At 42.8% G+C, this 24,476-nt stretch overlaps 1 protein-coding gene across 5 annotated transcripts in view; it reads left to right on the top strand.

The window, feature by feature from the left end:
• The window catches only part of NBAS (NBAS subunit of NRZ tethering complex), a 328,450-nt gene that overhangs the window by 225,036 nt on the left and 78,938 nt on the right, over window positions 1-24,476 (top strand). For all 5 annotated transcript variants that reach the window (XM_042982471.1, XM_042982472.1, XM_007080697.3 and 2 more), the window contains 4 exons: window positions 98-327; window positions 4,383-4,493; window positions 12,286-12,536; window positions 13,631-13,965. In XM_042982471.1, the coding sequence (XP_042838405.1) occupies window positions 98-327; window positions 4,383-4,493; window positions 12,286-12,536; window positions 13,631-13,965 (927 nt within the window). The remainder of the gene's footprint in view (window positions 1-97; window positions 328-4,382; window positions 4,494-12,285; window positions 12,537-13,630; window positions 13,966-24,476) is intronic.

Consider the following 24,476-nt stretch of genomic DNA (forward strand, 5'->3'; position numbering starts at 1 on the left):
AAATGGCAGCAGGGGAAGAGGCAAACAGGTTGCCCAGGAGACGTGGTCGTCTTGTTGTTACTTTATTTTGTTTTTGTGGTTGCTGTTTTTGTTACAGGCTGATCCCAAGGAGCTCATCAAGATGGTCACCAGGCATGTGACTCGATATGGACACGACGCCTGGCCAGAGGACCTGGTTTCACTGACCAAGCAGTTACACTACTACAACGAACGGCTCCTGGATTTCACGCAGGCCCAGATCCTTCAGGGCCTCCGGAAGGGTGTGGATGTACAGCGGTTTACGGCAGATGACCAGTATAAAAGGGAAACTATCCTTGGTTTGGCAGAGTAAGGGATACCTTTGTCTCCTAAAGGGGTGGATTTAAAGCCTAAAAGAACAGGTTGAATGATCAGGACACAGTCCTTTGAAGGTTTACATCTGTGGTTGTTATAAATAGGACTTTCCTTCTTCCTGTGGTGTGACGGACACGTGGCTGTTCCCAGTTGGATCAGCTGATGGCAGACAAAGTTTTAAACCTGCAGATTTAAATAATAAGCGTGGGAATTATTTAAAAGTTTCCCTTGATTTGGCTAGCCCAATACCAACATTCTTACCATGTTAGCGGGGTGAGGGTATGACCGGCATAAAAAATGTGAAGCTTATTATAGATGTTTAAAAAGATTGCCTGTTATTCCTGGAAATCTCCCTGCAAACTAGGGGGCAATTTAATTTCCCCCGTGTGTTGAGAATGAGATGTTGTTTGACTGAGTGCCGGGGGAAGGACCCAGAGTCTAGATTCAGGGCACCTGTATCTGTCATGGGTTTCCAGAGGAAGGAGAGCTGACCAGCTAGGCCCAGCAGCCTCTCTTGGTGGAAGCCAGTAGCACCTGCCCCTTTTCCCTTTGTCGCTCACCCCTTTCAGCAGCAAGCCCCATGTGAGATGGCAGTACGGGTTAAGGCCCAGTGAGAAGCATTTCTTCGGAGGCGTGGATGCCCCTTGGTTTTAATACTGGTCTCCATTTTTTTTAATTTAGATCAAATGAGAATTAGTTACATGTCAGAAGGTGGGAAAGTGGAAAAAAACAAAAAAAAGAAAAAATACAAATTAAAAAAAAAAAGTGGGAAAGTGTGTTCACCCATAATGGTTATTAAGTAGAGTTGTTTTGTTCTTAACATCACAATTTGTGGAGCACTTCCCATGGGCAAGGAGCTGTGTTAGGTGCTCTATAAAGCTTATTTTGTAAATCTCTTTTACTCCTCGAACATAATAACCCTGTGGCGTAAAATGGTATTTCCATTTTATAGCCGAAGAACATGAGACTCAGGAGTGTGAGGTAACTGGCCCAAGTTTACACGGGTGGTAAGGATCATCACTGTGATATTAATCTTGGCCTTGATCTCTCAATTATCAAAGCCATCACATCTTCACAACGCCCTGTGCCCCCCTGCCCCCCTCCCCCCGTCCACTCTCTACCCCCGATGCACGGTTGTATTCCCAGGCAAGCGAGGCCTGCAATGCAGTCTAGGCTTCCAGCCTTTGAAGCTAACGTTAAATTGTGCCTATATTTAGTGATTATTCTTCCTTCCTGCTACATTACTTTAAAATAACAAATGTAGCCCTGGTTATGGTTGTAGTATATGCTCTTTTTCATTATTATTTAAACCTCTAAGAAAGTGGCAAAGTACCCTTGGCACTCTGTAATAACTTTACATGAGCCCAAGCTTCTTTCCTACCATAAGCACCCCGAATTCTCTTTAAAGTTTATGTGTATTTATCTTGATAGAGATAGAGCAAGCGGGGGAGGGGCAAAGAGAGAGGGAGACAGAATACCACGAAGCCTCTGCATTGTGAGCTCAGAGCCCAATGAGGGACTTAGACTCACAGGCTGTGAGATCATGACCTGAGCCAAAATCAAGAGTCGGACACTTAACTGACTGAGCCACCCAGGCACCCCCACCCCAAATTCTCTTTAGAGTAAGGCGGGGAATAGACAGATCAAAGAAAAGATAGTAAGAACAGTCTGTAGTGGGATTTAGTTAAGAGAAATATGGAATAGTTTTTTCTCTCCTCCTCTGTTCTCCTGGAGGTTCACAATGTCATGGAGCTGTTTAATGTCTAATTTGAAAGTGACTGAAGGGGTCACTTAATCCAACCTCCTCGCTTTTGGAAGAGGGATCTGAGAACCAGAGAACTTTAAACAGTTGTTCAAGGTCACACAGCCCAGGGGTGAGACTCGGCTTCCCATTGCCAAGTCCAGTGGGCTTCTCCTCCGGGCATTTGGTAATCCTGGGTGCAACCCATGCTCATGGTTTCTTAGAAGAAGGTTATTATGCAGAATGCAGGTTACGAGGTAAGGCATGTCTTAACATCATCTGTTACATTTTGCCAGGGTTTTTGTCCTTTACTTTCTTTTGTAAGGATCCAGGATGCTATTTGAAGTGTGTCCTAGAGGACAAATACATGCTTTTGACAAACATACCATAGAACCTTCTCCATAATTTGTTACCTAGAAAAATATCCAACATTCTCTGAATGGCTTGTTTAAAATGTCACAGTGGGTGTGGCGTCTTTGAGTTCGCAGTTCCAATTTGGAGGCGGGCATTCAGTGTGTTACATACAAAAATCCTTGACGCATCTGCTTCCTCCTGTTCGGCAGCCCCCCGCCCCCTCACTGTACACAGCGTGACCAGTCTTCGTTTTCTTGCGAATCGTGCATCCATTTTGATGGCATTGGCCTTCTATAAGCGCCTTTTATCCATCCTTTATTGTCCATGTATCTTAGATAATAGGTTTCGGTGCTTAGTTGGGGTAACCTGGAGGAGGGCACACAGAGCTTGGCTTCTTCCCACCTTTCTCAGGTGATGAAGGTACCGGTACCTAGTGAGCACGTTCCTGGGGTCAGGCACTGTGTCAGACTCCCCTCAGAGATAGGATGAATTGCTAATGGTCGCTGTTCTCAATGATTTCTCATTCCGTAGAGTATACTCAGTAAAGACTTGAAGAAATTTTTGATCGGCAATGACCTAGTACTTCACGCAGTGACAGACTTATTCCAGCCCTGGGCCTGTGTTTTACAGTCCACATACACAGAGTGGTTTTTACATTTTTAAAGGTTTGTGGAAAAACAAGAATTTAAAAAAATAATAAAAAGAAGAATTTTCTACAGAGACCGTATGGCCGCGAAGCCTAAAAGATTTACCATCTTGCTGTTCACAGAAAATGTTTACCAACTGTGGGCTAATCAAACATAGAAGGAAACGTCCTGGTTTTCTCAGTTAGCATGTATATAGTCTTAGCGATATCCCTTAATGAGAACAGATATTTCATTTCTGTTCCTGTGGTTTTGTCCACCAATCTTCCAAACGAGAATTTCATCCTTAGAATTTCTCTGTTTCTGGGAAATAGAGGTGCTGCCGTAGTCTTTGCAGAATGGCCTTCGTGGTGGGTGCTGGGGCCCAGAATTCTTCATAAACCTAAAAGGTCTCAAGTCTGGTGACCCCATGCCCTGGTTTAAACCTTCCTCTGGCTCTCCACTGCCGGTAGGATAAGGTGCAGGTCCCTTGGCAGGAACCCCTCCTGCCCCACCCCCCATGCCTTCTCTCTCAGAAGCCCTCTGGCTCTTCTCTCTCGTAACTACCTTCCCTCAGTTCTGCTTTTTTATCCTCCAGGCTTCAGCTCAAATCGGTCACTCCCTCATCTCTGCTGTCAGTATTTGAAGTCCTCTGGTAGCACCGCCACCCCCCCCCCCCACCCTGTTGTATTTGGTTCTTGGTTGACATCTCACATCCTCCACTAGGCTGTGAGTTCCTCAAGAAATGTCTTGTTTGTCTTTGTGTCCCATGTAGCTAGCACAATACGTGATACAGTCTGGAAAACATAAACATTTGTTGAGTGTGCTTTCTCAGATACATGCCTGTAGGGCAGGGATACATTTCCTTTGCACTGTTGTTGGCCTGTAGGCTCTGGTGTCTGTACCAGAATTTTTTGACCTCCGTGCATTTTGGACTGGATAATGCCTTGTGGGAGAGCCGTCTGTGCCTTGCGGGAAGTTCGACAGCATCCCTGTCCTTTCCCCGCTTAGATGCCAGTAACGCTGTCCTCCTCCTCTCTTGCCAGGATAATCAGACACTGTCAGATGTCCCCTGGGGGACAGAATCCCCCTCGGTGGAGAACCACCGTTCTGGACAGTTCCTTGGTCAGTTGCAGTGCACCGCGGTGAGAAAGGGGCATTAACATGCCTGGGAAGTACGTTTCCTGAATTGCTGTGAAATGGCTTTTTAAGGCCGGTGCCGGCTGCACCCCTTGCAGCTGGAGAGAGTCCTAATGAACAGTTTTGTTGCTGATTAAGGGTGATGTGTTTCTCTTCTTTCCCTTCCCTGTGGCTGATGGACGTTCTTGAAGAACACTTGAGGAGAACGTCTACAGCATTGCCCTTTCTCTGGCACAGCGTTACAGTGTCTCCCGCTGGGAAGTTCTCATGACGCATTTGGAGTTCCTGTTCACGGACAGCGGGTAAGTGCACGATTCAGACGTACGTTTATTTCCGTGTCTGTCTTTTCTCAGTTCTACTTTAGAAGGATCTTGACCTTGTGAAGTGCAGTTTCACCTTTCCTTTTGACCTGGAGTAGACCAACATCTGTACATTCTCTCTTTATATGTCTCCTGATACACCCATATTCCAACAACAGCTTATTAGTTTTTGTTTTTCAGTAATAATAGCCCTGAGTTACTGTAATGTTGGTGTGTCTATTCAGAGGTTTCTTTTGTTTGTTTGTTTGCTTTTATTGAGAATCTACCGTGTACCAGGAACAGTGTTGATACTCAGGTTACAGTAGTCAGCAAACACTGGCATCCCAGCTGTCTTGGAACCTGTAGTCTAGTGTGGGCGACAGATTATAATTGGATGATGCTAAACAAATGACCACACGGGTGATAGTCTTATCTGTGATAAATATTGCACTGCACCGTTTTTAAAGTCCAGTAATAGGTTCAAATAAATGTTTGTTATGCACATTGGCATTTAAAAAATATCTTGGCATTTTATTAAATATCTTTTTCCTTTCATTGAATGTTACATAAAAGGGTATCATATCTATATAAGCAGGATTGGTCCATTGGTCTGAATTTATTATAAATTATCAGGCAATCTAGTAACGTGCAAGACTGTTCACAGCATATCATTATATCTGATAGCAGTGTGATTATGGAGACGCACAGCAATTACAAAAGCAGGAAATCATTACCGCCTGGCATCATTACTCGTGAGTGACAAAACACCTAATATTGATTTAGCAAGTGGTGTTTGGTGCCCCTCATTCCTTACTTAAAAGATGTGGTTCGCCTTACTGTTTAATCACACTTGGTAAGACAGGCATTTGAAACCAGCCTTGTTAATAGAATAGAGATTGCCCAACATTTACTTGTTGAGTCAATGCCTATGAGAAGTTAATAGGTCAGAAAAATAATGTTCCTTTCCTGAAGATTTTTGCTTTTCTGTCCCTTTAAAAAGTCATTTTCCCTGAAAAGTTGATTTTCCTGTAATTTTACATTCTCTTTCCTGTTGGTTGAGTTTGGAGATATTCCCTGCCCAGCTCACATACAGAGGGGCGCACACCGTCTTGGGTGAGGCAGCATTATGCAGTGGAGCATAAGCCTTCAAATCACCGTAGCTGGATCAAATACTAACTGTCAGTCTCTAGCTGTATGTCCCGATGCAAGGTAATTCAGTTCTCGGGAATTTATTTTCCTCAACTCTAAGGGATAACAAAAATTAAATGACTTCACGGTAAAATATCAAACCTGCACCCCTTTTCACATGACCAGTACATCATTACTGGCAGTTATTCCTGGAATTTCACTCCTGTGAGAAGGAGATAATCATCGTAAACACCCATACTTGAATTCTTGGTCTCCTTCTTCCCCTTATTTCCCCCGCGCCCCATTGTTTTCTTCTTAGTCATTGTAAATATCAGTGATGACTTTGAGTGGCCACGTGTGCCTGGCGTCCCTTCCAGCTGGCACACCCCGGCTGTTCTGCAGGGCATGTTCAGCTCCCCATGCTCAGGGCTGATGTATATCTATCACTCATTACGGCCTCGGTGGCCAACTTCACTTCTGGGCTGTTCTGGATGTTTTAGAAGAGGGACGTTTTAGAAGAGACCAGCAGAAATACTTATACCATCAACTACCAGTGTATGTGTGGCTTAGCATGAGGGCACGGGTTTTGGAGTCTGGCCACATTTGGTCCACATCTGCTGCCCATAACCCCAACTATGTAGCTGTGAGCAAGCCTCTTAATCCTCTTGAGTCATTGTTTCCTCAGTGATCCGACCATTATCCTTGCCTTGTAAGGTTGTAAAGGTAAGAGAGGATCTGTGGAAAGTATATAGCCTGGCGGCTCTGTCATACTGTTGCGTTATTCCTGTTATTATTCTTGTCAATTCTGCTGACTCTGTGAGCATCTTTAAGTTTTGGACACAAGATCATTTTTAAAATACCAGAGGATGCTTCTAGACGATTGAATAGTACCACATTTGTTCACTCACTACATGTTATTATTTTTATAGTGTCTTCCTATTCTAAGCTTAGGTTTAAGTGCTGAATGAGACAGACACATTATTACCTTCACAAAGCTTATATTGTAATAGGGGAGATGTGCCCACTCTCAACACACACACACACACACACTCACACACATATGCACACATGCATGCACGCACTTGAAAATAGCCAAAAAGTAAATTGCTAGTCCTAGTAAGTACCATAAAGGAAGTGCACAAGTTGTAGATAGCAGTCTAGGCAGAGGGAACGGGTTCTGGAGCAGGAAAGATCTTGGTATTTTGCATAACTAAAGGAAAACCATTGTGGCTGGAGCACATGGCACCTTAGCACAGGAGAAGTAAGTAGGGGCCAGAACTCCCTTCGACTGTCATCCTTGGTGACACTTTCCGTTGTTTCCCTTCTTAATCAAACAGCAGATCTGAAGGCCTGCATCCTGCATTTTCATTTCACTCTGATAGCCACCTTTGAATCACCAGGTGATTACCCAAGTGTCAGAGATCATGATACCGCCTTCTCAGTCTCCTTTAGACGCGTGGCAAGGGGCCCCCTGGCGCATGGAACCTGCCTGCACTCTTCTATTTTTCACAATCAGTTTCATATTCTTTGGTAGGATTCTTTTGTTCTCAGGTACAGGGATGAACCAGGGCAAGTTCTAGCTGTGGGAGGATGAATAAACTGTAAGGCATCTGTCTCTTTCTGAATTGAAACAGAAGATACACAGGACTTGTGTCCCAGGATTGCTGCTGCTCAGAGGCAGAATTGTGTCCACACGGCCACACTGTAAAGGATTCTAAATCGTGGCCTTTTCTCTGTCTCCTCCCTTAAGGAAGCCTGGCTTGGTTGAGGAGTTAGTGTGAGAATAGTTAGCGTATAGAGAGAGGATTTAAGGTAGCTCGGCTTACTAAAAGTAGCTCGTAACATTGAAAATTAGGATAAAATAAAAACTCAGGACCAGGAAAAAAAAATCCATATTAGAGTAGAAAGTTGGAATATAGATATTCAGGTCATAGGCCTTCTGTAGTCGTTAAATTTGGTTTTGATCTTTCTTTTGGCCTAAGGGCAGGGGGTTGTGGATCATGACCCACACTCTGATTTGCATTGTGCCTAAGAAGAAACCTGCCATTCCTAAGAATGGAAGAACTGATTACCACCATTACCAAAATGGAAGCCGTTCCTTGCGTACATCTGCAACCTTCCTTTCCATGTTGTGACCATTAAGGCCACTTCTCTCCCAAATTGTCAAAAGCTCCTGACACTGGCATAAAATGTAAGCAAGACAATGCACTTTGGCTTGTTTCCATCTGGTGGAAAGTGCTCAGACTCTGAATCCTGGGTTCAAACTCTGGCTCTGTGACTTCCTACTAAAGTGTTCTTGCCAGGTAGACACGTTGCTTCAGCCCTGTATGTATTAGGTTTCCTTGCCTGCAAAATGAGTTTTCTCATTCCATTTGACTGGACTGCTGTGAGATTTCAGAGATTTATACAAAATACCTGACATGTGGTAGGTGCTCAAAAAACAGCTGTTGTTAATTCTGGAAACAGATCATATACACCAAACCCATCCTATGACCAGTATTAGCCCAACATTGTACGTCTTATCTTTGAATATTTATTTTTCAAGTCAACATTAATTATAAGGTATCTGCTTTGTGAGAAATAAATGATCTGACATGGCACTTAACATCTAAATGCTCAGTAAATGGTACCTATTCATCTATTTCTGTGCTGTGATGTCTTTGAAAATATTTTTTTGTTAGGTAATAATATGAGACTATGTAAACCAGTGAAAATCTAAGGTGTCAGGATTGTCGTTGTAGAGGAGACAAAGCCTATTCTCATGGCCTGCCCCATCATGCTCTGTTCATATACAACATTCCGCAGAGGATCTGAGTAGTTGTATGACAAGAAATAGACAGAGATGCTCATTATTGGTCATCTCATCAACCGTGTAGGTGAACTTGTAAAATTAAATTCCATTTTTCATTTTACAAAGACTTGGCCAAAATGTTGGCAAAACTGAAAAATGCCACGACTATTTTGACCTTATTTTCTCTTTGTAGTCCCATGTGCAACTGTCAGGCAGCATTGCACATCAAGTCGGCCACGTCAAGTTCATTCTGAGCATTTGTGTGGTAAATACCTTGGATTGTTTCCCTCAGGTCAGAGTAGTTATAACTTAGAGGGTAGAATTGTCTCTTTGCACAGGCATCAGTGGAGGAACCCTGTTCGCTCATGATCCGGGTCATGAATTTGGACCCATATGTCTTTAAACTTTTAGGATTAGTCTTTGGCGGAAATGCCTGGAAGTTAGTACATCTGGACTGTGTGAAGCCATATCCCCATCCCTTTGTCTCTGCCTTTCCCAGCTGCCGTCTGCCTTCTCCTGTCCCACCGTCCTTTTTCCTTCCTTTCCTCTTCTCGGTATTGTTCAGACAGGTAATAGAACTTTATTATCAATCAGTCTCAGACTGAGTAAAGAAAAACATATTTAAATAAATTTGTTTTCCTATTTGAATATAAGTTCTTTCAATACATGCTGTTCTTGAATCACGTTTTTGGGTGATTGACAACTTGAAGCCATTACAGAACACTAATCAAAGGATTAGTGCTATTAATTTATTCCTTGTGCACCGGGTACAACTCATGCTAGTTTCTTCCTTTAGTTAATCTCTGAAAGTTAAATATGCATTATATACATAAGCTGCTTTATGGCTAAAACTTGGCTCAAGATAAAGTACTTAAACTGTTTTCAAGGGTAATCATTAATTTGATTAGTGAAAAGTCCATAGTGGTCTCATGGTATTTCTTCGTATTCTCTTGAATGTGGGTTCTTTGGAATTGTTTTCCAAGCAGAGTTTTCATTTCTTGTTCCAAAGGGAAGATAACAGCTTCTTTCAGTGGAAACTATTAAAATGGGTTATTGATTACTGGCGTCTATAAAAGATCTTAGCACATTGTAATTTACTGAAGAGGCAGGTTTTGGCATTTAATCATGTATCACTAAAGGTATTCCAGATCTCTCTTGACGAGATAAGTAGGTAAAATTGCACATCGGACAAACCGAATTGTAGGCACAGAAGAATAAGTGGGTGGGCAAAGGGGAAAGTCGTGTTGGTTAGGAGAGACTATATTCAGAATGAAGCCAATCACCAGTGAACTAAAACTGTTAGGGCTTAATCACTGACCACTTTGTAGATGAGTCTATCTCAAGTATTCTGTTTATCAGGGTGTTAAGAATGAAGTATGACAGGAGAACTCTTTGAGAGTATTGCCACTGGGAGAGAGAACTAATGTTCATTACAGAAAAACTCCTGTTTTTGACATGGTTGGTACTGCAGACACTTGACCTTCATTAGTCAAAGGCTACTTTGTGATGAGCTGAGCAGAACACACGCCAAGTCCAAACAGATGTGGACCCTTTGTCTTAAGCAGGTCGCTTAACCTCTCTGATGGCAGTCTCTCGTCTGTAGGTTGGTAATTACTTAGATTTCACTTGCCTTGCTTAGGAATCAGCCTAAGAAGTGCATGTGTGTTCCCCTACCCCCTCCATTGGCATGCTGTTCTGCCTGCAAGTTTTCATCCATATGACCTGTCTTCATGGGGTTACACGGTTTGCTGTTTACTGCAGACTTCGTTTTACAAATTATGCAGAAACATCAGAAATTCTGTGAATCGCGTTCATACACGACTGAGCGTACAGTATATTTCAGAGGTGACATTGCATACTTTGAATAGTGATAGTATCAAGGTTGCTTTCTGACCAGCCATTCATTTATACTCATTTGTTGTACAGACCTTGTGCTTTCTTGTCTCGATACCTCTGTTAAACTCTTTTTGCTTCATTCCTTTTTTCAGTGCCAAGCTCAAGTGCTTCCTTCAGTAAGCCTTCTGTTAACATTGACATTTACCTCCTCTCAAGATACAGCTTTAGTGATCCTACTGTTAATTAGAATATGGTTGTGTGGCCTTTGTCCTTACCATTATTTTGCATTGTGCTTTAACTCTTAAGTATTTAGAACTCAACTAGCTTTTCAAACTGCTGGGTAGAGCTCTGTGTTGTCAATCTTTTTTTTTTTTTTCTTTTAAGTTTATTTATTTATTTTGAGAGACAGGGAGAGAGAGAGAATCCCAGCCAAGCTCCACGCTGGAAGTGTGGCTCAAACCCAGGAGCCATGAGATCATAACCTGAGCTGAAAGCAACAGTTGGACGCTTAACCGACTCAGCCACCCAGGCGCCCCTGTTGTAAATCTTTATACTCTCGCCCAGCGACGAGCAGGGTTGCCTAGTCCCTGGAGGACACCTACGTTTTGTTCATCCACCCATCTGTTTGGCATTCATAAGACACATGTTGAATGTTTCCTTTTTACCACACACTGGTGTTTGGAACTAAGAAACTAAAGATGAAGATAGGGTATCATCTTTTCCATCAAGTGGTACGTAGCCTAGTGAGGGAGACAGACAAGGTAATGAAAAGTCACAGCACGTTATGAGTGCCAGAAGAGAAGGATGCTCAGAGGAGGCAGTCGGGGACATTTTTATAGACTGGGGACATTTTTATAGATGTTTGAACTGTGTCTTAATAGAAAAACAGAGTTTCTCGAGAAGTGACAGTTAAAAGAGTATTTAAAAAAATTACTTGATATTTTCACTTTATGGATTGCTGCTGGTATCCCAAGTATCCTCACACCCTTATAAAAATTTTAAAACATAATTTGTATTAACTTTATGTCCTTAAACCAAAAAACATGTCTTGGCACTTCCTAAAAGTGGGAATTCCATTAAATAGGGCATCATATTTCAGAGATGCTGCTTTTCAGTTGTATGTGATCTAACTTTGATTCCGCCAGAAGTCTCCCTGGCACCCCTCGCAGCCTTTGTATGCTACTGCTGAATGCCCCGGAGACTGGACATTTCTATGAGTGCTGACTTACTCTGCACGGGGCATCAGGGTTACACTGGGCTGGAGGCATTATGTTCTGTCCGGGGAGAAGCCAAGACCAAAATTAAGTCTTCCCCTTTACCCCCGGAAATAAAAACTGATTGACCAAACTAAGACTCCTTAAAAATTGTTTGCAGTACTTTAACCTTAAATGACCTTTTTTTATTACATTATAAAGACCTCTAAATCACGGTGAAAATACCAAGAAGTGTGTTCATTCTAATGGCATTCATTACCACAGATAAGTCAAGTGAACATATCTGTTCTTTCCCATTTTAATTCTCTTTGAACACAGTATCAAATGTGGGTGTATTGAATAGCAGTTCGGGGCTCTTGGGTGTCAAACTTATATGCCTCAAAGTTGGACTTGTTTCTTCTACCCCACCATTTCCTAAATTCCTAAAACAATAAGGTTGTTTACATTTCTATAATGAAGCTCAGATTTTAAGTGTTTCTTGTGACATGAATAAATAATGCATAACGGAAGCTGACAAGTCTGGGTTCATCTCCTGGATGTTAAGCGTTGGGTGACTCTCCCATCTGAAGGAATGTGAACCCTACTTCACAGGGTTGCTGTGACCCATATGAGAGGATGCGAAAATTGTATAATACTAAGCATTTAACACTCCTATTTGCCCTTGTATAAACAGCCCACATTCTGGTGGTTTGCTGAAATTGATTGACAAGAAGAAGGGACTTGTAAGAAGCGGCCTGTCTTTTTCAGTCAGGGGAAAAAAAAACAACAGCAAATTGTTTACTAAAGGGACCAAACCTTAACACAATTTCTTTGTCCTTAATTTCAGTTTGTCCACAGTAGAAATTGAAAATCGAGCCCAAGCCCTTCATCTCTTTGAGACTTTGAAGACTGATCCTGAAGCCTTTCACAAGCACATGGTCAAGTATATTTACCCCGCTATAGGTGGCTTTGATCACGAAAGGTTGCTATATTATTTCTCTCTTCTGGAAAGCTGTGGCTGTGCAGATTTGGGGCAATATGCCATTAAGCCAGAAACGCACATTCGGCTGCTGAAGAAATTTAAGGTCGTTGCTGCAGGTAAGACGATCCTTTCCCTGCTTGAACACATTCTTTAAACTAAAGCCAGGAATTAATTTTTTTGTGCACAGTCATGTTTGTGCATTTTGTGACTGGCAGAGATCAGAAATCACAGGATCTGATGCTAATTGACTTTAGTTATTATCTTTGCAACTCCTTTACTTACTGTTTAAGGAATTAAATACCAAAGAAACTATAAGAGACCTATTGAAAGTCACACATTGACTTTGTCTTACAGTAGGCCTGGTGCTGAGATCTGGAGTTTTTGACTAATCCTCCAGAGGTCTGTTCCCTACTCCCAGTGGTTCTATTTTATCTATAGAGAGGACGGGGCTGGGACACTTCACATTTGGCAATTTGGCCGAATTTCACCTCACTGGAGACTCTGTGTTTTAAGGATGCGTGAAACCCTTAAAATAAGAGCATTTGCACCTTTGATAAATGGTGGCAGTCTTTAGAATGGTATCCCTGTCTCTCTAAGCTCCTAACTAAGACATTAAACACATTAATACCTCTCCAGCCTGTATAATACTTTATAATTTACTTTGAAATCTATATTCATTCAATACTTAAAACAGTTGTGAGAATTTATTTCAGTCTGTCAGTGGTTTACTGAGTAGCCAAATTAGAAGCTGGACCAGATGGAAGAAAAGGAGCAAAATTGCATCCCTGCCTGCAGGTAGTTGGTGGGATGGCAGATGAACTATGGGGAAATAGAATGCAGTGCGATGAGCATGCTGGTCAAAGGAAATATAGGTGCCGTGGAAGGACGTAGAAGGATGGAGGAAGCCAGGGGATAAGCCCTCTCCAGTGTGCACGCCTGAGGCACCTGAGGAAACCTGAGGCACGCGGAAGCGGGCGGCCTGTGGAGGACCGCACAGCTGACCGCCTCGCAGGCTGGGACAGGAGCTCACATCTTCTGATCTCTGTAATCGACAGAATATCTGCTATAAATTGGTAGATAAAATTTTCCCTTCAGCAGTCCAGAGGGCTGTGTGTGTGTGTGTGTGTGTGTGTGTGTGTGTGTGTGTGAAAGCTCCTGTATGTTTATGTTGGAAAGAACCCACTCCCTTTTTTTCTTTTCGTTCCATTAGGTCTTAATTACAAAAAGCTGACCGATGACAGCACGAATCCTCTTGAAGCCCTGGAGCCAGTTCTTTCAAGTCAAAATATCTTATCTATTTCCAAACTTGTTCCCAAAATCCCCGCAAAGGATGGACACATGCTTTCCCCGAGCTCTCTGTACGCCATCTGGCTGCAGAAGCTGTTCTGGACTGGAGACCCGCACCTCATTAAACAAGTCCCGGAGTCCTCACCCGAGTGGCTCCGCGCCTATGACGTCTGCGTGAAGTACTTTGATCGCCTCCACCCGGGCGACCTCCTCACGGTGGTGGATGCCATTACATTTTCTCCGAAAGCTGTGACCAAGGTAACTGAAAAGATCGTTGAAAGGGCATTGAATGCTGTAGAAGAAACCAAAACGGCTCTTAAATCCAGTAGATTGTTTTTGTTTCCGTTCTTGGGATGGAGAATACTTAACATGTTTGACGTTTTCGTTTTTGGCTAAGCGCGAGATGTTCTAATTGGGAAATCATTTGCCTCTGGCCCAGATGTGCAAGTAGTCTAAATCTGACTTGACTCTTTCTAATTCACGTGTGCGTCTTGTACACGTCACGGTTCTCCTGCGTCACAGTGAATACGCCACCTTGTTCTTTCCAGTTGCGAAGCGGGAAGCAGGTCCAGTGCCCCACCCACATTACCTGCTTTCAGTGGCAGGCCGACAGCTCAGCTGTGGTGAAATCGAGCCCCTAAAAATTTTTGCATGAATTCCATGTAGTGTATGACTTGGTGATAGAATTATCCACGGAAGTCTCTGTAGACATTTTCTAATGTCTACATTAGGTCTGAGCACCTTTAACTGGACTCCCAATTCCTGCTCTGGATCCTTCAACAATACCTAGTTTCATACAGAGTAAATAAATAATGTGAGTCCTTCTCCTTCTCTTCCTGCCGTCTCGGGACCTTACTGTAAAACAAAATTCTCGCTGTTTGGTGGCGGGGAATGTCTCTCCCGAAGAAACCTCCCACCTGTGGTCTCAACTGCTGAGCTCTGTTGCCTTTGGAACTTTCTCCTCCTCTGCTTGCCGGTCTTGGCTGCTGCTCTCCCCGTCTCCAAGCTGGCAAGTCTGCCCAGTACCCTATCACAAGTACTTTTAAACTTTTGTTTTTTTTTAAAGTTTATTTATTTTGAGAGTGAGAGTGAGCAGGGTAGGGACAGATAGAGAGGGAGAGAGAGAATCCCAAGCCTGATGCAGGGCTCGATCCCACGAACCATGAGATCAAGACCTGAGCAGAAATCAAGAGTCGGACACTTAAGACTGAACCATCCAGGTGCCCCACTATCGCGAGTACTTTTTTTTTTCTTTTGGAAAAAAGAGAGTTTTGGAGATACAGTTCTTTTGAATCTCTTTTGGAGATGCATTCCTTGTTTTTTGTTTTTTGTTTTTTTATATTACAAGTATTTTTCACATGGCTCATATTAGCCTGAAAATTTAGTGTAAAGGCTAAGAATTCAAGTCATTCATTTGGAGGTTGATACAGGTAGAGGTTCAAACATCTGTGGGGAATTCTAGTTCTAACTAACTTATTCGATTAGCAGTTGTGGTTGGAACCAAGGACCTCATCACTGACTATTAGAACTCAAGCACTTTAGTTAATAACTTGGTTTTAAATTTTGCAAGCACTGCAGGGATGCCTGGATGGCTCAGTTGGTTAAGCGTCCGACTTCAGCTCAGGTCATGATCTCACGGTTTGCGAGTTCGAGCCCCATATTGGGCTCTGTGCTGACAGCTCAGAGCCTGGAGCCTGCTTTGGATTCTGCGTCTCCCTCTCTCTGCCCCTCCCCTGCTCACATTTTCTCTCTTTCTCTCTCAAAAATAAACAAACATTAAAATCAAGAAATTTTACAAGCACTGCTATGCAAAGGAAATGATCGTTTTTGTTGTTTCCAAGGAAGCAACTAAAAATGATTTTAAAGGAAGATAGCCTCATATATTTGAAAAGAGTACGTGTTTCAAGTCCTTTGAACCTGGTTTTGAACTTTGAACCTGCAACTTAATAGCTCTGTGGTTTAGACTGAGGAATCTGGTAGACCTCTCCCTCCTTGTGGCTGAGTAATCTGTGGTACAGATATATTATTACCCCCATTTTGACAGGTGAGGAAAGTGAGGCCTACAAAGTTAATTTGGTAATAGAGGAGCCACAGTGAAGTTGAGAAGGCTTTTTTCCAGAGTCCTTGCTCTTAACCCCTGAACTGTACTGTATGTGAGGAGCCCTGGAACCAGCAGCTAGAGTCAAGGGCCTGGGGCCATTGTAGGAGCTGTAGGGGAGCAGGGCCCAGAGAGCCCCGGGGACATTCAGTCCAAGTGGAGTAGCCTGTCCTGGGATGTGCCCAGAGCAGGGCTGAGTCTGAACAAAGAAGGGTGGGCAGGAACCTGGCAAGTATGGGAAAAAGGCAAGAGTCCAGCAAACCTGGGTTTGGAATCTCCCGGAACGAGAAGAGGGCTGGAGTCCAAGGAAGTACACATGCAGGGAAGGGAAGGAACCAAGTGGGGAGTTGAGGTGCAAGGAAAAGGCTCCAGAGGTGGGACCATGAACTGGCTACAGGAGCTGGACAAGCAAACAGACCAGGCAGGAAGCCAGGAAGACGGGGGGGTGGGGGGGCTGGGGGGGCTCACTCTAAGGCCGTTTCTTTCCCCTCAGCCTGATGTGGGTTTTCAATGCTTTATGTGAGGGCAGGACAAAGAGTAGCATGCCATCGCCGAGGCCACGTGCTAATTGTGAGTGTGTGTATGGAAGGGGACAGATGAGTCTAGATTTCCAGCAGCAGTGATTTACTCAGGATTCAACGTAAAACGTGGACATAGAATCCACTCCGAGTTTGAGCTGTTATCTATGATGTTTCAAGTCCGATGACTTTCGGTTACAGCACATTCTCCAACCACCTGAAAACGTATGACCCAATTGTCTGTGCACTTTTCCTGAGGAGAACATGTCTGGCTGACCCAGTAAAGAGTGAGTCAATAACTATGGCATTGCTTTCTCTCCATTCAGATGGTGTCATCTTTAGCAAGATACCCTTGTGTAGTCAACTATCTCGAGGCGCCTGGCTGGTTCAGTAGGAAAGAGCATGTGACTCTTGATCTTGGGGTTATGGGTTTGAGCCCCACATTGGGGATAGAGATTGCTTAAATAAATATAAAAAAAAGAGATGGTTTTCTACTGAGTCAGGCAAGCTATAGGAAAATGAGAGAGAAGCGTTTAAAATTAATTTTACATCTTTGGTCTAGCTATTTTTCCTCATGTTATTAATTGGCAAGCTTTCAGTTTTCCTTTGAGAGAGGAAGAGTATAAAGTTTAGGTACAGTGCTTGCTTGAAGTCCCACAGTACTGTGCCAGAGAGAGAGAGAGAGAGAGACAGAGAGCGAGAGAAATTCAAATTGAAATACAACCCTTACATGTCAGAGGACACGTTTGGAAAAGGAAGTGCAGCTGGATTTGGCCAAATTTGCAAAACACCAGATGTTCCCACAGCTCGTACATGATGTTAAAAATGTAAAATAAGTCTGTACTGCTCACATGTGATGTGCGGTTTTCAAATGTGTACCCACGTTTAATTCCAAACCGAACTGTGGAAGGAACTGGTGAGCTAGTTCTAGAGTGCGGGACAAGAGCACGAAGCTGTTGTATAGGTGCTAGAATTCAGACAGGAGGGTCCAGAAGCCTGCACTTTGTGCCCTTCCCCTGACAAAATAAGCCAGAGAGGGCTGTTTGCCTTTGAGATCATTGTCATTCAGTTGCCATTTGCATTGGCAGAATTTGTGGAAATTCTGGGGAAAATATGCACAAAGTGGTATTATGTCATATAGGCAGAGATTGAATTTTCATGACATTTGAGGTGATGAATATGCAGAAGCTTCAGAGAACACAAATGTTTAAAGTTCATTTGCTGCAAATCTAAATTGTTTGTTTTTTTGTGGAGTCAGGTAAGAGTTGCTTTCCTATTGCTTTTCCGGTTGAGCAATTAGATACATTTTGTAGAAGGGACAGAGGGCAAGTTAGTGGGTTAGAAATCCAGGAAAATGATCAAAGAAGCTGCATTTGGGGTCAAAACACTGTGTGCTTGGTTCAGATGTGATGTGCTAAGACGGGACTTAGGTGCGACCTCAGCCTTCTCCTTACTCCCAGCCTTTTATACCCCCACGCGCTGGGAATGGCGGGGAGGGTTGCATCCTTAAGTGACGACGTGGGAAATCCTCTGCTCACTTACGAACTGCTACCCAGGAGCTTGCTAGGACCCTACTTTAAGAGCCCCAGGTAATCACAGAACTAACACAGGCCTTCTGCCTCCTGCCAGGTGCTTCTCAACTTGAAGTTGGATGGACATTGACCACCCACACCCCACCCTGGTTGCACTCTCTGTTTCAACTCCCACCATTTGTTTCTGATGGAAACATGCTGTCTCCTTTGGGTTAGAGTGGGGGAAAATAGAAAAATAGGTCTGACCTCTGACCCTCAAGCATCATACTTATTGATAATTAAGTTACTGCCCCTAGTGTGTGTGTGTGTGTGTGTGTGTGTGTGTGTGTGTGTGTGTGTGTGTGTGTAAAAACACATTTTTTTTCAGGCTCCTTATAGTTTCCACCTTTCGGTTCTGCCTTCTAGAGCTATGGAAGCAGAATAAGGGAATCTCTTTTTCATGTTATGATTGTTCCTGAAATAACCTACCGTTTCTTCCCTCATCCTGTTATCCAGACTATTTGATATAAAATCTGGAAGAGTAAATTTGTCTTAAAAACCATGATATGACCTAAAAATAAAATTTATTTCCTAAGGTTTGTCTCAGTGAAAGGCTGCACTGTTGCTGTAACTTCAGGGTCTTTTCACTAAGGACGGAGCACCTTTGTCACCATAAAGAGCAGTCAGTGTCTGAATCCTATGTAAAAATGCTTAGGCAATGCCCAGTACCTAAGTATGTGGCAGATATAGGACTTTCTGATGCACAAATCAAATGCATATTATGTAGATTCAGACTGAATCACTAAGTATTTAGATATCAGCTGTGTGCCACATACAAGGTTAGTTGCCCTTGAGAACATCAAGATGTAAATACATTCCTAAGAAAGTTGAAATTTTTTTTTCTTTTTTACAGTAAAATTGTTATAATTGAGAATTACACTCTTCATGAAATTAGAAATTCTTTGAGGCTAGGGATGCTGCCTTTTATCTACTTCTCCAGTTCCTAGCACAGTATGAAGTAGGAACTCCTTCAGTGTTGTTTAAACAGTTATTATCAAAACTGGTGATGGTAAAACCTTTTGATCTGAGTGCCTTAACATTCTTAAAAATTATTGAAAACTGTAAAAAGAGTTTGTTTATTAAGGATATATCTATAGATATTTATCATGTTAGAAATTGAAATGAAGAAATTTTAGAAATATTTATTTAATTCGCTTATAACTACCAATAATAGACCCATTACATGGGTTGACATGAATAGCATATGTTAATGGAAAATAACTGCTTCCAAAAGAAAAAAGATTAATGAAAGACTAACGTTATTTTATATTTACGTGTCTCACTTAAGAGAACACAGCTGGATTCTCATGTTTATGCCTTCAGTTTTTGTTGTTTGGGTTGAAGTAAATGAAGAAAACCCAGCCTCACACAGATGCGAGGTTGGAAAGGGAGGAGTGCTTTCATAGCCTATGAGTTGGCGTGCTCTCCTTTGATCCTACACTGAAACTCCACAAGTGGTAGATTTTTTAAAGGCCAATTGCAGTGTAGAATCTAAAACCGTATCGTTGAACCCTTTGTACTCTGTTACATTAAAACCACTGGTCTATGTTGCACTCTGGGTGTATCTTTTACCCATGTGTGGTTTGTAATATAACGGGTTAGGCCTTTGGAAAATCGTGATCCGCTGAGTTATGCAGATCCACCAGATGTTGATAAATTGCATTATGCAGTATCGACAGTCACATGTACTAATATGAACACTCCTCTTAGCAGATGAGTCTTTAAGTATCGGAAAGCTGTCAGTCTCACAGTGGTGGATACGAGTTTTCCAAAATTCTAATTTTTTGCTTGACAGCTCAAATTTTATCAGTGGCAACAAATAGTATGAATCGTTTTCCTTGAAGTGACAGTCTCATTTTGTTCACTTTGGAGAAAATGTCTGCGAAATATCCAAGTCTGAACAACTAGAGTTTTCTATTAGTTGTTCTTTTAAGCAAAAATGATCATGCACGCAAAAAGAAACTACTTCAGTTCATAAATCAAACCATCACACAAATGCTTTTTCCTTATTATGCTTTGGTATACAGTGAAATGCTTTGTGTATATATGTCAGTTCACCCAGAATATTAAAAACCCGTGCACTCAATGTTTGAGACTTAATAATATTAGTAATTTTTACTCCTTCATCAAGAACATTCTTGTATGTGGAATTTAAGAAACAAAACAGTTGTGGGGTGCCTGGGTAATTCAGTCAGTTAAGCGTCTGACTTCGGCTCAAGTCGTGGTCTCATGCTTCGTGAGTTCGAGTCCCGTGTTGGGCTCTGTGCTGACAGCTTGTAGCCTGGAGCCTGCTTGGATTCTGTGTCTCCCTGTCTCTCTGCTCCTCCCCCACTCATGCTCTGTCTCTCTCTGTCTCAAAAATAAAGATAAATGTTAAAAAAAAAAAGAAAAAAACAGATGAACATAGGGGAAGGGAAGAAAAAATAAGATAAAAACAGAGAGGGAGACAAACCATAAGAATCTCTTAAATACGGAGAACAAACAGAGTTGATGGAGGGGAGGTGAGTGGTGGGGGGGGGGAGATGGGCTAAATAGGTGATGGGCATTAGGAGGACACTTGCTGGGATGAGCACTGGGTGTTCTATGTAGGTGATGAATCACTGGGTTCTCCTCCTGAAACCAGTACTACCCTGTATGCTAACTAACTTGAATTTAAATAAATAAATAAAAATAAATAAATGTATTAAAAAAGAAGAAGAATAACACTCTTAAGTGAAACTTTGCCAGCAAAGAGCACAGTGACTCTTAGTCCAGTCTGGTGCCACTCCCTTGATTTGTGCTAAGACCCCACAGTTTTGTCCACCATTGCTTTTTTACCAACCTATAAATGTCAATACAGTAAAAAATGATAAATAATGTCTTAGAGTCCTAAAAATAATTTTGACTCAGCAGACTCCTTGAAAGAGCCTTGTGGTTTGTGACCCACACTTTGAGAACCACTGTCATAGGTTATTGTTTTTAAAACTACAACTGTCTTTGATACGTATGTGAGAGATCATTTCAGCTTCCTAAATATTTATGATATAAATAAGAATAATGAAGATTCGTTCTGATAAATGCATAAAGGATTGCTTAAATTTTCAGTTCCTTAAAAGAGATTAATTTCTTATCAGTGTCCAGATGTGGAGATTCTGTAAATAATTTGAAAATGCAAGATGGAACGTGTGCCTAGAAATGCCATTCTACCTCCCTTTGAACTTGTGAATTGTGCACTATCGGTTTTCTTTCTTCACAGTTTAGTCTCTAATTTTTTTGATTAGCACATCATCTTTTGTTGTTACTCAAGCTCAGCAGGGAGTTCTCTGGGAGGTGACCGAGAGATGTATCCGAAAGGAGACAGGGCTTGGATGAGGGGGCGTCTCCTAAGAGACCCTCAACTGTGTTCCCAGGTCAGAGAAAAGGTGATTTTTCTGAGGTCTCTTTGCTGCAGTGTTTGAGGGTGATGCCTAAATATGTTCCTCTACTTCACTAACACCCACTTTAGGATTCAGAAAGCTGAAAGCAAAAATATCCACAATCAGTGTTAATAGCTATTGTTGGAACAGGTGGCATTGGAGAGTGTGGCCTGGGTCTGAGGCCCAATGGCCTCTCTGTCACGTTTACACCTGCGTGAAACTTGACTCCTTAGTGCTGCTCCAGAAGGTCATTCTGTGGACGGGCAGGCCGCAGCCAGGGGGCAGCCACACTCCCCACGGCTTCCAGTCAGCTCCTCTCCTGTGGGGGAGATTATGGTGGGAGAGGGAGAGAGATTCCACAAGCATTCCTCCTGTAGTTTCCTGTCCGTTGTTTGGAGTGAAGTTTTCTCCCCGTCGGGGGAGGATGGGGAACGGGCAGTGGGCTTTTTGTTCCCTTACCTGATTAGGCTTAATCACAAAAGCTGTTGCCAACAAGGGGAGAAAGGAGTCCGACTTCTTTCAGAACCTGGTCCTGGTGTTCCCACTTCATGAGGCCATTCCCCTCACACAGACGAGTTTCATGCTATGTCTTCCTGAGACCCTTAGTGGCCTTTGCTTCCAGAAGGCTCTGAAATAGATCAGAGGAGCACACTCTTCTGACCCCCTGTAGACAAAACACCAGATTCAGGCATTATTGCCTCTCAGATTTTGCCCGACTGGACTGATAATTAAAACTCATCAGAAATGAAACAATGAGTTTAAGCGAGAATAGAAAATACGCCAAGTAATACAGGTCAGCAACTGTAAAATAGTCGCAATTTAAATTCCCAGAGGAAAAATTGACATCCCCAAAATCAAAGCCTCTTGCCCTTTTAGAGTTCAGTTACATCAAAATACAAAATTCATAAGTTCACAAAGGTAAGGCCCACAGATGATTTTCCCTGGTTTCTGCTGTCGTAGCCAAAGAGGTCTGACTTAGGTGTTTGGGTAATCGCAGGTTCCTTCAGCAAAATACACTTTCTTTCACTGGAGTAGTGGAGCTTCTTCAGCACATCTGAAGTTATATTAATCCCACCTTCAGTTCTTCATGCATCTCATTTTAAAAATAGAAAAAAAATCATATCAGCATCAGCTCCATAGCCATGCAACTTAACCAGCCATGAAACAGCCAAGCAAAACATGGTTCTAGAGGCCTGGTTTCAGTTCAATCCAGACACACCTTCCTAGAATGCTGGACAGCACAGAAGTGGCTCGGTGACACGGGGGGAAGGAGAGTAGACACGGGAACCCCTCTGGATTTAGCTTTGCCAGGATGCCAGGTGAAGTCAAGCAAGAAGATGGGTTGACAAAGTCGCCTATCTGGAGTTGACTGTGGCATACGTTCACCAGGCAGGAAGGAAAATCCATCCATCCGTACTGCCTCCTCTCTGAGATGGATTTACTTTGCATGTCCCTGTTGGTAGTCACCCTGCCTTCCTGCTTCCCGCTGCATCATTTAGACCCTGCGTTCCTCTCAGTTGAATCCCACCACGGCTGCTGCTGCCATTTTGCTGCAGAGTCCCACGTGTCTCAGAAACCAGGTTCCTGGGGGAGTTTGCCATTCATGCCCACGTTTCATTTTGGTCAAAAACCACCCTCCGCTGAAATCAATGGAGATGTTTTTGAAGCCTGTGCCCCTTTAGACCTAAAGAGGACCACTACCTTTACACTACCTTTCCTGGGTATGTGTACCCGGAGTTTATGTCTGTGCTACTTCATGAGAACAGAAATATTTCTATCACGTTTTGGGGGTTTGATGGGGAAAGAACAATAAATAACATCCTTTCTTCTCAAGTTATGATCAGTTAAGAGATAGATCAGGTGGTTGGAAATCACAGCTTTGTTTTTGGTCAAATTGGGAGTGACAGACGTGGCTCGACCCTCCACATCGGGGTTCCACGTGTCGCTCCCTGTGCCAGACCTTCAGATGGCCTTCAGACGGCTCTGCCGGGCACACCCTAGGGCTGCAGAGCTTATACGCTCTCTCAGAAGGGCAGTCTCCCAACTTGAGTTTTATTTGTGGGGCCCAGAGAAGTGGCCTCTAGATCAGGGCTGCCCAATAGAAATATGATGTGAGCCACGTGTGGAATTTGAAGTTTTCAAGTAGCTAAATTTTAAAAAGTGAAACAAAATAGGTGAAATTGTCCCACATATTATCATTTCAACATGGAATCAGTATAAAAATAGTAATGAGACACTGATTCTTTTTTTTTTTAATGGTCTTTGAAATCTAGGGTGTACTTAAATTAAAGCACGTATCAGTTCCAACGAGTTACATTTCAGATACTCATTAGTCACAAGAATGTGTCGGACGGATAATGCTTCTTGGGAACCAGAGTCTGGGCCTGACCCACAAGTGTTTACCACTGGAAGGAGAAGAGCAGAAGAAAAATGTAGTCTCCCCGCTGCCAGGCAGGTCTCAAAAAGGAAAGAAAAGGACTAGCCACCTGTCATCAGTTTCTTCTCCCTGTGTCACCCTGTGACACCCTCCAGGTGTCACTCCTCCTGTCTTGAGAAGTGAAAGATTGGAAGCACCATTTACTTTCTTGGCGTCCAAAGGGAACTTTCTGCTTTATAGCTAAGGTAGGCACTCCAGAGCAAGAGAAAACTCTTCCTCCCACACAAACCCAGATGGATGTCCAGCTAAATAATAATAAATTCTAAGACCTGAGCCGTTCTCTCCCATCTCCAGAAATCACTGTCCCCGCTACACAATAATGGTAATAATAGCTACCATTGGTTGTTTACCATCGGTTCCAGGTGCCGGCTTGACATTTCACTTTATCTCTACTAATCGTGAAAGCCCTGCAACGAAGCCTTCAATCTCAGTTTAGAAATGAGTAACTGAAGGTCAGTGGTTAAGTACTTTGTTCAAGGTCAGAAGCAAGTTAGTAGCTGAGCCAGAATGCCATTCCTAGTCTTACCTACTGCATGTTAGAGGTCTTCAGCCAACGATCGTCTTTACTCCATGTGGCAGGGCCCACTCGCTATGTTCGGAGGCAACCTGTTCCTTTACTGGGCCCATTTATTTGTTACTCTCTCATATGGGCGCCACGTCTGCTTTCTTGATCCCTCCTTTCTGTAACTACTGAGGAGTAGAGCCACCTGCCCTTCTCATGACTGCTCTTTGGGTAATAGAATAAGTTAT

The sequence above is a fragment of the Panthera tigris genome, chromosome A3 (genome assembly GCF_018350195.1).
Source record: "Panthera tigris isolate Pti1 chromosome A3, P.tigris_Pti1_mat1.1, whole genome shotgun sequence".
Taxonomy (NCBI): Eukaryota; Metazoa; Chordata; class Mammalia; order Carnivora; family Felidae; genus Panthera; species Panthera tigris.